The following is a 12,845-nucleotide window of genomic DNA, read 5'->3' as shown; positions in this document are numbered from 1 at the left end:
AACTAAGCACTTCAGCTACTAACATAGTGTGAATATCAGCATCCCTTGGTGGGATGCCTTAATGTCTTTCATGAAAGGTCTACAGCTGTAACTACAACTCATGTGAAATCTAACTTCTCTGGCCTGTATGTAGTGGACTATGGCATATACACTGTTAATAGTCTTAATTTGGTGACATTTTAAATAACCCAATGGAATATTGGCAGTTTAACTAAAGTACTTAATCTCCTTCCTGAAGGTGAAGTATTATGTCTGCCTGTTGATCACTGTTTGGACATCCAACACAGCGAGTATCTCATTCTTTAATGCTTCTGGAGTTGAGGCTGGCCTCTCTCAAAATGTCTAACGAAGTAGAAACAACTAATATCAACAACCAGCCTGAGCAGCAGGCAGTACCAAAAGCACCTGCCTCAAAGAAGGAAAAAAAGAAGGGTAAGCAATTCATATCTCTAATACTAAGCTACCTCATATGCAGGCTGTGACTCTTATCCTCCCTCTAATATCTTCAAAAGATCACTTGAGGGCACTCTTTCAAATAGCAACTGCTCTGAATGCATGTCCAGAACTTTAGCATAACCCCTCAGGGACTGGCTGTTAGACTTGGGGTGTGGGGGAGGGGGGTTGGTAATGAATACTAGCCAAGATGTTCAAAAAAACAATGTCTGAATCCTTAATGCTGCTAAGTGGTTCACTTCCATAGTGCTGAGCATCTAACAGCTGCCACTGATAGCTTAATCTCCAGAAAGCTATTGACCCTTGGCCATGACCCTTTCCTTCTGAAAAGACTACTGAAAAGATTTAGTACCAGATTTAAAACCCATTGCCTAAAACTTCTGCCAAATCCCAAAGCTTAAGTCATGATCAACTAGATGGCCTCCATTCTAGGAAGCAAGGACTCCAGCAACAGATCTAAATCCTCTGCACTTTCACCTGTAAGGTTTTAAATAATGTGCTTCCAATTACAAAACAAGCTCAATGACCAAAGTGGTATATTTTTTTTAATAGGATTTGCAAGATCAACATATCTGAAAACTGATCCTATAGAATTGACTGACTCTCAAGTTTTTTGCTTCCTCTTGCTAGTTCTGAATAGAATCTCTGGTCACATGCACCACCTCCTCCTCTGGGTAATAGTGGAGAGCATCTGTATTATGGGGGCAGGGAAAGGTCTTGCATTAAACAAGAGTATACCCAAGCAAATTGTGTATACCTGCACCAATTTGTGATCATATCTGATTGTAACTGTTTTTTGTCTTTCACATGGGGGAGGCAGGGAGGGATAGCTCAATGGTTTGAGCATTGGCCTGCTAAACCCAGGGTTGTGAGTTCAATCCTTGAGGCAGCAGCTTAGGGATCTGGGGCAAAAATCAATATTTGATCCTGCTAGTGAAGGCAGGGGGCTAGACTTAATGACCTTTTGAGGTCCCTCCCAGTTCTAGGAGATAGGTATATCTCCTATTATATTTTGCCTTACTTTAAGAGTCTGTCAGTTATTTGATGTACAGCACTGACCCATCTGGCATCATGCAGATGGATTCTTATACTTCCTCAAATTATTACATGGTAATAAGGGAGTAGTTAGAGCATTGCCTTATGTTAGCCTAGCATAGATCAAAGGCCCTCCTTCACTATTCTGTCACACCCAGCTGCCAGTGAACCTCTTGATTTCTCATTCCACTTAATTACTTGACACTCATTCCTCCAAAATGTTGGCTTAAACAGCTTCTACTTTCTCATGGGTAACTATCTTAAACAAGTATGGAAGCTAGAAAACTGAAAAGGCTTTTTGGTTTTGTCCTTTATCCTCTAACCATCTATTTGTATGAGTCACATGACCTTCCTCTAGGTGAAGGAGTAAACACAAGGTAGTAGAATAGAATGAAATTGCATTTCTGGAGATGGCAACTTGCAGCTGTAACTTCAAGTCCAGAACATAGCTGCAGATATGATATGCAGACTCAAATGTCAAATGCTGCTGATAGAGCAGTATAGTTTCATTATGCTTGACAACTGCCAAATCTATTCCAGCAGGCATGGGTAGGGTAGACTAAGAGATTGGTCAAGCTATTGCTATGTGTATAACCCAAATGATCACTACTGGAGCCTATAAAAGGACCCATCAGAGTTGAACTTGTTCATACTCCACTCAACTTTCATGGCAGTGCAAGAGATTCTAGCAAACCTTCAATACTGAACTGATGCTCTCCCTTAACTTTCTAGAGTCCATACCACTTAGAATTATTTTAAGGTGGTAAGGAGAAAGCAACTGGACTAACTGCAAGATCTTAGATATGTATCAGTTACACTCATAAAACTGCAGCTATCATCTGCAAAGGTATAGCTCACTGTTCCAGAACAGTGCATTTAAAAAATCAAACTTAGAACTGAACCTTCTCCAGTTCAAATTCTGGTAATCTGGATGGTGGAGTCAAATGCATGTTGACTGCACATCATTCTACAGAGTGGTCAAACCTGTTTTGGGTGTTCTTGTGCATAACACTCCTCTGAATTTCAGAGGTTCTAATACCTGCTGGTAGATTACCTTTAAGCAGCCAGAATCAAACATTAGCCTTTGTTTATAGTAGTGTCCAAATACTTAACTTAGTCTGTAGCACAACAAAGTTGTGCTGTATATGAACTCTAGCAGGACTGAGGTCTGCTTCTGTAGACCTTCATAATCACTTGACATGACCCATAAATCTTGTAGACAACATTTCTTGTCACCAAAAGTTAGTGTATGAACATGCTCACTGCAGAATGGAAGAGTAATCTAACTGGTTATAGACAAAATATTTTTATGCAGTGTCAGTGTTTCAAACAAGTTACAATCACTTTCTAGAGCAGAAATCATCGTTTTAACTAAAACTCATGCCTTAGATTGTCACTCTGCCAAGATCTAAGGCAGAGATGAAAGTAATTTTTCACCAGTACAGGGGCCAGGCCTCAGGCAGAAGGAGCAGGGCAAGAGGTCAGGCTCCCCTACTTGGCCAGGGCTGCCGAGAGCAGTTTTAGGCCCTGCTGAAAACTTTTTCGGGCCCCCCTAGCAAGAGCAGACCAGCTAAACAGGGCTGACAAAGCCAGGCCCCCTTTTGGCCCACCAGGCTCCTGTAATTTGTACTGCTTCCCCCTGCTCATCAGCCCTGTAGTTGGACCTTGACACCCAGGACTCCGGCAGTGATTTAAAAGGACCTGGGGCTTCCACCTGTTGCCACAGTAGCAGCAGCTGGGAGCCCTGGGCCCTTTTGAATTGAAAGCACCAGGGCAGGTATCTACCTCTTGCCCCCACCCTCCCTGTCAGCAGCCAGAGTGGGAGCAAAAAGGGCAATGACATTCAAGTGCTGCAGCAGCACTTTAACATCATTGCCTCCCCCATCAGCAGCCCTGCCAGTTGGGCCTGTACCAGCAGGGCCACTGCCAGGGGAGGCAAAAGGAGCAGGGATGTTAAAGCATGGGCTGTGTATGGGCCTATACAGCTCACTTTCACTCCGACCTAAGGTAATATGCCTACTTCAAGATCTAGAAAGTCTGTAGTATAACCTTGTTTACCTTCAGAAGACTAAAACTGCAATTGATGGGAAGAAGCAACTAGTTATATTGGTTCTCTCTAAAATAAGCCTTAAACTGATGTCTTGTATTGCTTCCCCACAATTTTAAACCACCAGCTAATAAACAATAATGGGGACCCAATGGTACAAGAGTATTGGATACTCCCATCTAGCAGATAGTTTAAAGCATACTAAAACACATGGCTCACATAACTTTGTTAGCAGCAGACTAGAATGGATTACAAAATGAATGACACAGCACACTCTTCAGCAGGACTAGACACTTAAGCTCTGAACACCATTTTAAAAGCTTCTTATCTATCTTTCAGGTTCAGAAAAAACAGATGAATTTCTTTTGGCCAGATTCAAAGGGGATGGTGTAAGATACAAAGCCAAGCTGATTGGCATTGATGATGTTCCAGAAGCAAGAGGAGACAAAATGAGCCAAGATTCGATGATGAAGTTGAAGGTAAAGGCCTGAACTTGGCCTTTTAACCAGACCTGACTACCATTCTGTAAGCAGGATATAGTGGTCAAATGCAAACCATGCCACAACTCCCACTGTATCAAAAGTAGTATCAAGCTTCAGAGTGATACAGGTGCACAGATCCTAACTGGAGGAAAGGTGCTACTCCAATCAAAGATTAGCAGAACTAATGAAGGAAGCAGCCCAAGACTACAATGAGCAACTGATTAATCTGAGAATTGCTCTGCAAATATTTCACAATCCATATAGTTCTTAGCATCTGAACTGGAAGATGCAGGTTGGTGAGCCAAAATCAAATCCCAAACTTGGGGGAATTTAAACTCTGGAAGGGAGTGAAGGTGGCAGAGGATTTCCATAGCAGTCTTGAAGACTCCAAATTGGATTAGTGTAAGAACCTCATCCACCACTACTACGGGAACTAAAATAAATGCATGCTCTTCTAGCAATTCACAAATGCTCAATAAAACCTTAAGTCTTATGACCTATAGCAAAGCACTCTAGAGAATAATGCAGGGCAAAGTAGAGTGAACTGCAAAGCTACAGTCAGCAACATTAAGCATGTTCAGAATTATATGCCTCAGTGGTCATATTGGCCTCTTCAGTACTAATAACTTAATCATTCTTGTTGGGCGGTATGGATAGGCAACTGATCTCAAAGTTGTTTGTTTAAACCAGGACAGAGACTTGACCTAGTAAAGAGATTACCCCATAGCTGCTTAGGTAAATGAGGTCTGCTTTAAAGCTCTTACAAGCTTAAACTAGTACAGGTGGGGGAACAATTTTGAGAACCTAAAACTCCAGTATTGTCTATACTAACATGGGTGCATAATAAAACTTCATCTCTGGTGGAGACAGATGGCCAAATTCAGCTGATTTGCAGCTTCATTGAGGTCTATAGATTACACACCTAAACTGAGGCACAGCTTACTCAAAGCATAAGTATCTAGGCATAAACAAATTTGACAAGTTTGAATTGATTAAATCTTACTAATAACACTCCTGTTCATTTAGGGAATGGCAGTAGCTGCCCGCTCCCAGGGACAGCACAAACAGAAGATATGGGTGAACATCTCCCTTTCTGGTATCAAGATAATAGATGAGAAAACTGGGGTAAGAATTCAGAACTGGCTATGTGCATGACTACTAAGACAGTTTCTTCTCCAGTGACCGCAGCTGCACTAACTTAGCAGCCTCTTCACCTTAAATTTAAAGACCTAGGAAAGCTTTCTAGCATGTACAACACCTCTAAGGACTCTCCTCTGGGGCAGGGGTGAGAGTAAGAGCTAATCTGTATCTACTCAGACTTTTTGGTACTTGGGAAGGAGTTGCATCCTATCTGACCTCTCTAGGCACTAATAGCCTGACACTATTCTGTCATGTTTCTAGGGATATAGAGCGTGTTAAACCTTAATGCTGACTTGCAAACCACTTGGATATTGCCCTGTCCATTTTTTACAGATTTGATAAGCTGAGCTCACTTAGGTTTCTTCAAGTGCTTATGTACAATAAAAAGCCACTGCCATCCCATAGTTCTCTGTGTACTCTAGTTCTTGTCTGCTGCACCAAATGTACTCTAGTCACTTTCAAAAGACTGGAACTAATTACTTTCAATTCTAGGTCATAGAACATGAGCATCCAGTAAACAAAATCTCCTTTATTGCTCGGGATGTGACTGACAATCGTGCATTTGGATATGTTTGCGGAGGAGAAGGACAACATCAGTTTTTTGCCATAAAAACAGCACAACAGGTATGAATTAAGGGTTCTGTTGGGCATTAAGGTCATCCTGTGGGACTTGCAGGTCAACTTTTGGGCATATTGGTTATGCTTTTCTACATTTCTCAATAAATCTTATCCAAAACTGACTTATAAAGCCCATAGACAACTCAAACAGCTGAGTCAGCTTTTGAAGGCCAACTTGAAGAAATACAAGAAGCCTGTCCAGCAGGCTGTCTTCCAAAATAGAAATTGAGTAGCTTTCCATTGCAAGGAGCATCAGTTGAGGAATAACACATACTGTATCTTGCTGATCAAGAACTTCTTACTGCAGCATGACATGGTGTTCAGTAACTTGCATATCAGTGCTGGGTTGAAGTGGCCTGAGCTTGCTTTAGGCACTAGGAAGACTAGGTTTCATCTTGTATTTTAGCATGCAGAGTTCTACTGCTGGCCAGTGGAGAGCAACTTAACATGTGCACATGAATAAACTTTGTATTCATGGCCAGGAGTTCTAGTCTGCACTCTTAAAAGTGGGAATAAATTGTTAAAAGGCCAGCACAAATGGCAGTGTCAGCATTTAAGTGCTGACTTGTGGATGTGTTTAATCCTGGAAGTTTGACTAGTTCTGACTCTGCTGTTCCTGTCCCAACACATCTGCTACTAATGACAAGCCGCATCTCTAGCTTATCAAAGTTTCATCCCCAGTTCATGGGGCACTGATTAGAACTGTACTTCCCCACCCCTCCCCCAAAAAAGCTGGAACAAACAGGTGATGGGACCTGGTGTGATCTCTCAGAAATAGATTATCCTCTTGGCAGGATTATGCAATTGTCAAGAATGATGGCTTGTCTGGGCTCTCCACCTACTGTCTTGGGGCAAGCTGGCTTGCTAATGCCTGCTCTAAATGTTGGCTTAATCACTGGCATTTTATAGGTGCAGCTGGTAATGTTTCCTAGCACTAGCCATTTTCAGTTCCTTAAACTTGCAAAGTTATAACCACTTGGACTGAAATTGGTGTCTAAGGTTGAGTTTTGGAAAACAGCAGCCCATGCTGTTCCTCTGTGCCAAGAACAGGGCAGGGGAGGAGAAGAATGAATGGGAAGAAATATATCTTGCCTTGTTAAAGGCTGACCTTTGGAGCAAGGACTTGAAATTTTGGCAGGGAGTAGCCTTTTTGCTGTCTCTGAAAAGCTGAACAAAATTGGCCATGTTTAACTGGGGGTGGCATTTTCTGAAGAGCTTACTGGAGCATGTGCAAGTATTCCTCAAAGATTCTGTGCACATTGGGCATCCTGTAGGACTCTTCCACAACTGGAGTTCTGGTCCACTATAGTCTGAGTCCAGGCTCCCTGTTCTCAGTTCAGGTGCCTGTATCTGTGCTCTTCATCCCCTACTGACCCTTATGCCCCAGGCAATGTGCAGGAGGCTTCCTAACCACATGTAGAAGGAACAAGAGCCAGACCTCCCTGGGGTCAGGTGTGGCATTTCCTGACTTTGAGGGTTTGACTTAGTACCTGAAGCATGTCCACACTACAGTGGCACAGCTGTGCTGATCTAGCATAGACATGTCCTAACCCAATGGGAAAACCCCTGTCACAGAGGTAGATTACCTATGTGGGAGGCAGATTGAAGTTCTTCAGCCAGTCAACGTACTATCTGCATTTGCAGTGGGGGTTAGACTGACCAAACTACATGGTTTTATAGCACAAATTTTCATAACTCTGAGATTTGGCTAGGTCAATTTAACTTGTAGGTGGAGACTGGGCCTTAGGTCTTTCTACAGGGCTTTTGATTATCAGAGCAATATAGTTTAGCTTTAAATGCAACATTTCATCTCCTGAACACCATCTGAAGTCTTGGGAGGAGAGAACTGGGGATGGGGAACAAATGACTTTTTAGAATACCCTTTCCTGCAGCACCTTTTTAAGGAGGAGATTTTTCTAGCTAAAATGAAAAAAGCAAAACCTAGCCTGCTCCTTTGGTCTTACCCATGAATTGAGGGCAAATGGATGTCATCTGTTCAAAATAGACTTTTATGCAGCCAGCAAATGCTAAATAAATAAAATTGGAAAGCCCTCAGAAGGCAGGAGGATGTAGAGGGAAGGGGAGCAAAACCATTCAAATCCTAAAACTGAGCATGGATCAGCCAGATCTACTTTAGCCTCTGGTAGAAAATGGAGGACAGCAAAATGGAACAGCTGGCACTGCTGCACCCAGCTTCTAAGTGTCTGAGAATGGGGTACCCTTTTCCCACCTGCAGGCTTCACCAATGACTATCTGCAACTTTTTTAAAAAAAAGCCTGCATTAGACATTGTCTTTTTGTTGAAAATAAGGTGTACCTATTCCCAGAATATGTCTAGCAATGTACCAAGGAAGGCACAATTCTTACCCTGGACTGCTTGCAAGTGATACAGGTCATGCACCATTGCCTCTGGACTATGCACAGAAATGCTTCTTCCTGTTTTACATCAAGGGTAAAGTCCTCTTCAGTACATAGTTTCTTACTGTTCTCCATCTCCTGGCTTCCCTTACTATTACAGTAATTGCATCTTAATAAAAGGGTTTGACCAAAGCGGAGGTGACCGCAAGTGAGACTTGATTTAATTGTATTCAAATATCTTTCAGTAAGCTTCATGATAAAGCAGTTAGTCTGGAAATTTCTACCATTCCTTTAGTAAAATACTAACTCAACAAATACAGTTGATATTTAACAGCAAGCCACCAATTAGAAAACCTCTACAGAAACCTGACATAAAACTTTTTTTCCCTTTCAGGCTGAACCTCTAGTAGTTGATCTCAAGGACCTCTTCCAAGTAATTTATAACTCCAAGAAAAAGGAGGAAGAGGATAAGAAAAAGGCAAGTAACTTTTTTTGTGTTAGTAGGAGAACCTTTGGGTAGGAGGACTCTGTTGGTGAATAGTTGCTTAACAAAATAACTACCTTTGTGTTCAGCATTACCATATTTCAGCTCAGTATTGGCCAGAAGCTACACTCACTGCTATATAACTTGTAGTAGGACTGAATCTTTGCTCAACTAGCTTTGTGCATATGACTATTGCATACATGGTAAAAGAATAAACTTAAATAAACATAAGTAGTTAGGATGAATAGTGATCTAAGATTCTCTTCTATTTGACTAGATCAGTAAGTATGCAAACTAGGTTGGAAAGGCTAGTGTTTCAGTGTTATATAAATCAGCTTTATTTTAGATCAACACTTATAATTGTCCTTGGCTCTTGGCAACACTTGCTTTACTACCAGAGCAGTCTAGCTGAGAATGCTCAAATTCCTCCTAACAGTTTCAAAAGTTGTAGAATTCTTTACAGGAAGGAATCTGATCGTCTGCCAATCAAGTAATGGCCAGATGCTAATGTATACTATCTATTTTCTTTCATCTTAGAATGAAGAAGCCAATAAGACAGTTGAGGTAAAACTTGACTCTTTCAGTCTGAGTAAGACATGCGCTCTGAACAAGTGAGATTCTAACTTGCAAAAAAACAGTAGTACTAATTTGAGCATAAGCTTTTGTGGGCTACAGCATCCAAAGTGGACTGTAGCCCATGAAAGCTTACACTCAAATTTTAGTCTAAGTTGCCACAAGTACTCCTGTTTGGTTTTTTTGCAGATACAGACTAACACAGCTGCTACTCTGAAACCTGTAACAATATTGCCTTCCCCTTCATATACTGTCTACCTAGCAAGCAGAGTTGGAAGCAACAACCTCAAACATGCAACTAGTACTGTAGAGCAATACAAAGTCTTTCAGCTTCACAGCACTAACTGCCTAGACAGTCATCTCTCTCTGTGGCAGTTCATAAATCAGCCAGCCTGATGATGGCTGGAATAAGATGCTTGTTTCAAACTTGTCTTAGCACTAACATTGCCTTTGTTTTTCATTTCAGAATGGTAGCGATGCCTTGACTGATCAAGTTGACAAAATAAAACTGGTATGTTGACATAATGCTCACTCAAGTACTGTATGTAGCATCCTTAAACTACATAGCAGATCTCTTAGCCCTTTCTAAGGGTGCTCATGTATGAAACAAGCTGTATAGTAAAACTACCTCCTTGGGTTAAAAGTGGAATATCTTAGACTTTTTGATTTAATGTTTGTACTCTGGTGTTAAAAGCTTACATCAGTGTGGTGAAATCATTGCCTTACACAATCTGAACCTTTTCCAAATATGTAACTTTTTTAAGGGTGTTGACCAGATGGATTTGTTTGGAGATATGTCCACTCCTCCTGACCTGAACAGTCCTACAGTAAGTAAAGACCTCTTTCAGTACAGGTTGCTTACTATTCCATTTTTGTCTCAAATTACTCAAGCAAGGTGAGACTTCAGATTAACCTGATGTTTCAGTTAGTCTAACCACTAGAAATAGACAACTGGTGCAAAAGCAGTTTCGCCATTAACTGGAAGGAGTAAAGTCAAATTTCATCCTCTTGTGCTAGATCTCTCATAGGAAGCCTGTTCCTATTATAAAATCTCCATAGTGGCTCAAGTTTGTTCCCTCTATTACTGCATAACCATCTTCATCCATATCGACCTCTAGGGCTATCAAACACTGAAATTCACTAGCTATAAGTGGCAGGCAGACTTGCAGTACCACACAACTTTCAACACTCTTATGGTACACTAAACTTGGCATTTTATAACTTTTTTTTTATCCATGTAATGACTGAGTGCTACACTTAAGATGCTGGCAAAAGAATTGAACAAATCTCAGGTCCCTTCCCCAGAATAGGCTGGCTGTGGCCTCTTGACTGTCAGATGCAGCTCCTCTACAGAAGAGACACAGCTCTTCAAAGTTGCTGTACTGTCCCCTCACCCACAATGACTTCATAATCCACAGGCCTCATTTATTACTGACATGTGAAACTAAAGAATGCTGTGCCAAAATAAACTCTGCTAAGCTTACCCAAGCACCACCTACAGTGTTAATGGCATACTGCAGTGTAACTTACTTTGATAATACCCTATTCATTCACAGTGGCTGGTGCCTCCCTTAAGGTGCCCTCCTACATCACTCATGCAAGCATAGTCTGTAACAGAAGAATGGCACTGTGTAAGCAGACTGCTACTGAGCTGCATACATACGACACTTGAGTTTCATTGCTTCAACCTAAACTTAATTTTAAGTCACTGCTATGAGTTACAATCAGAGGGGTAGCAGTGTTAGTCTGGATCTGTAAAAGCAGAGTGGAATTTCCACTGCATGCATCCGACAAAGTGGGTATTCGCCCACAAAGGCTCATGCTCCCAATATGTCTTAGTCTATAAGGTGCCACAGGACTCTTTGCTGCTTTTATGAGTCACAATATAGAGCAAACTGTAAATGGCTATAACTTACTGACCTGTGGGGAGGCGGGTGTTCCTCCTATCCCCCCACCCCCCCCAGTTTGAACTTCATTATTATGCATTTGAACCATGCCTAGCTTATGTCTTCAGGACAACTATCTGGATGGGAGTCCTCTTACTCAAATAGCATCTGAGTGATATTGTAATGACTATGTAGTGAGAGAAGTCAAGAGGTGTATATACCTGGCTCCTAACCATATCAAGCTTTTTTGCTAATCGTAAAACAAAGTTGAAATTGCCAGACTTCCTGGTAATGAACATGAAGTGTTTTTATTTGCTGCACAGTAAAAATTGAACACATTACATGGCTTGCATCTTTCAGTCTTCAACTAACTTTACTTTTTTCTTTCTAAACTAATAGGAGAGTAAAGATATCCTGTTAGTGGATCTAAACTCTGAAATCGAGAACAATCAGACTTGTGTAAAAGAGAGTCCCTTCTTGAATGGCATCACTTCCTCTCTTCCACGACCAAAGTCACAGACACCTTTCTTGCCTGAAAGTTCTCTCACTACCAATCTCAGCTTCTTTCCCATTCCCAATCCAGATCCTTTCAGTGATGATCCTTTCACACAACCAGACCAATCTGCACAACCTTCATTTGATTCTTTAAAATCTCCACTTCAGAAGAAGGAAAGTCTGAGCTTCTTGGGTAATGGTGCTGTAAATGGTGATATTGACTATTTTGGTAAAGAGTTTGACCAGATTTCTAATAGAACTGGCAAACAGGAAATACAGACAAGCCAGTGGCTTCTTGAAAGTAAACCAATGCAGCTAGCAGCAAGGACCCAAAATGGGGTACCAGAAAGAGAACAGAATGGTTTTCTGACTAAATCCTCATCAAACCTATTTGCGGAAAGCCCTTCCAAAGGATTATCTCTGCAAAATGGAGTAAAGCTGGACTCTGAAAGCAATGTCCAGCTCATGTCACATGACTCCATAACAATTAGCCCACCTCCACAAAGTACCAAGCCAGGAAGAGGAAGGAGGACTGTTCAGGTGAACCATCTTCAAATATTTAATGGTGACATGCATGCTCTGTTAGATGGGCTGGGTGAAAGAAGCTTTCCTCTTTATTACAAAAATATGGTGATTCTGGCTAAACTATTCCTGCTACTCTACAACTTCTTTAATTCTGTTCCACCCACCATGTTCCCTCTGCAATCCATGTTTTCTGATTTCATGTGTGCATTCATAATGGTATCACTAAATATACCTTTCTCTTCAATGCTGCCATACTTCACTAACTCCGGTAAGTATTTTGATCTAAAATGTATGTAGTACTTATACATGTATATTTAGTAGTTAAATAAAGCAATTGGCATAAAGGTGCCTGTTAGATTAAAATGCTAATGCTGAATTATGAAACTCAGCAGTAAACTAGTTCACCCTCCAGCAGACAATAGTCAAAAGAATACCTTTTTAAGTGGCTCAGGAAAACATTAATTCTGTCCATACAGTACATTTATTCTAGCAGACTTTTTTGGAAAAGACTGCCTTAAGCTTGCTATAGAGTGCAATCTTAGTGCCTTCTGACTAGGCTATATAAGCAGTTCTTCCTCTATTTGTAGAGGACTAAAACTGCCATAAGGTAACTTCAGTTGTAAAGTTTTCACATAACTCTTAGCTATATGATGTGAAAGCCTTTAGAACCCTGAAATCTCAAATACTGCAGTATGTGAACAGAGGTAAATTGTAGCTTAGATACAACACACCCTTTTTTCTGTTGCAGCA

General features: G+C 41.1%; 1 protein-coding gene across 2 annotated transcripts in view; it reads left to right on the top strand.

Moving 5' to 3' along the window:
- DAB2 (DAB adaptor protein 2) overlaps window positions 1–12,845 on the top strand; it is a 41,906-nt gene that overhangs the window by 19,262 nt on the left and 9,799 nt on the right. The window contains exons 2-10 of one of the 2 annotated variants that reach the window (XM_032773053.2): window positions 239–432; window positions 3,875–4,014; window positions 5,044–5,142; window positions 5,650–5,781; window positions 8,527–8,610; window positions 9,154–9,180; window positions 9,656–9,700; window positions 9,954–10,016; window positions 11,475–12,110. In XM_032773053.2, the coding sequence (XP_032628944.1) occupies window positions 306–432; window positions 3,875–4,014; window positions 5,044–5,142; window positions 5,650–5,781; window positions 8,527–8,610; window positions 9,154–9,180; window positions 9,656–9,700; window positions 9,954–10,016; window positions 11,475–12,110 (1,353 nt within the window). In that variant the 5' untranslated portion in view covers window positions 239–305. The remainder of the gene's footprint in view (window positions 1–238; window positions 433–3,874; window positions 4,015–5,043; window positions 5,143–5,649; window positions 5,782–8,526; window positions 8,611–9,153; window positions 9,181–9,655; window positions 9,701–9,953; window positions 10,017–11,474; window positions 12,111–12,845) is intronic. The other variant, XM_032773054.2, reaches the window with a different exon arrangement.

The sequence above is a fragment of the Chelonoidis abingdonii genome, chromosome 6 (genome assembly GCF_003597395.2).
Source record: "Chelonoidis abingdonii isolate Lonesome George chromosome 6, CheloAbing_2.0, whole genome shotgun sequence".
NCBI classification, from domain to species: Eukaryota; Metazoa; Chordata; order Testudines; family Testudinidae; genus Chelonoidis; species Chelonoidis abingdonii.
The sequence above is the reverse complement of the archived record's forward strand: the minus strand, read 5'-3'. Positions and strand labels throughout refer to the sequence as shown.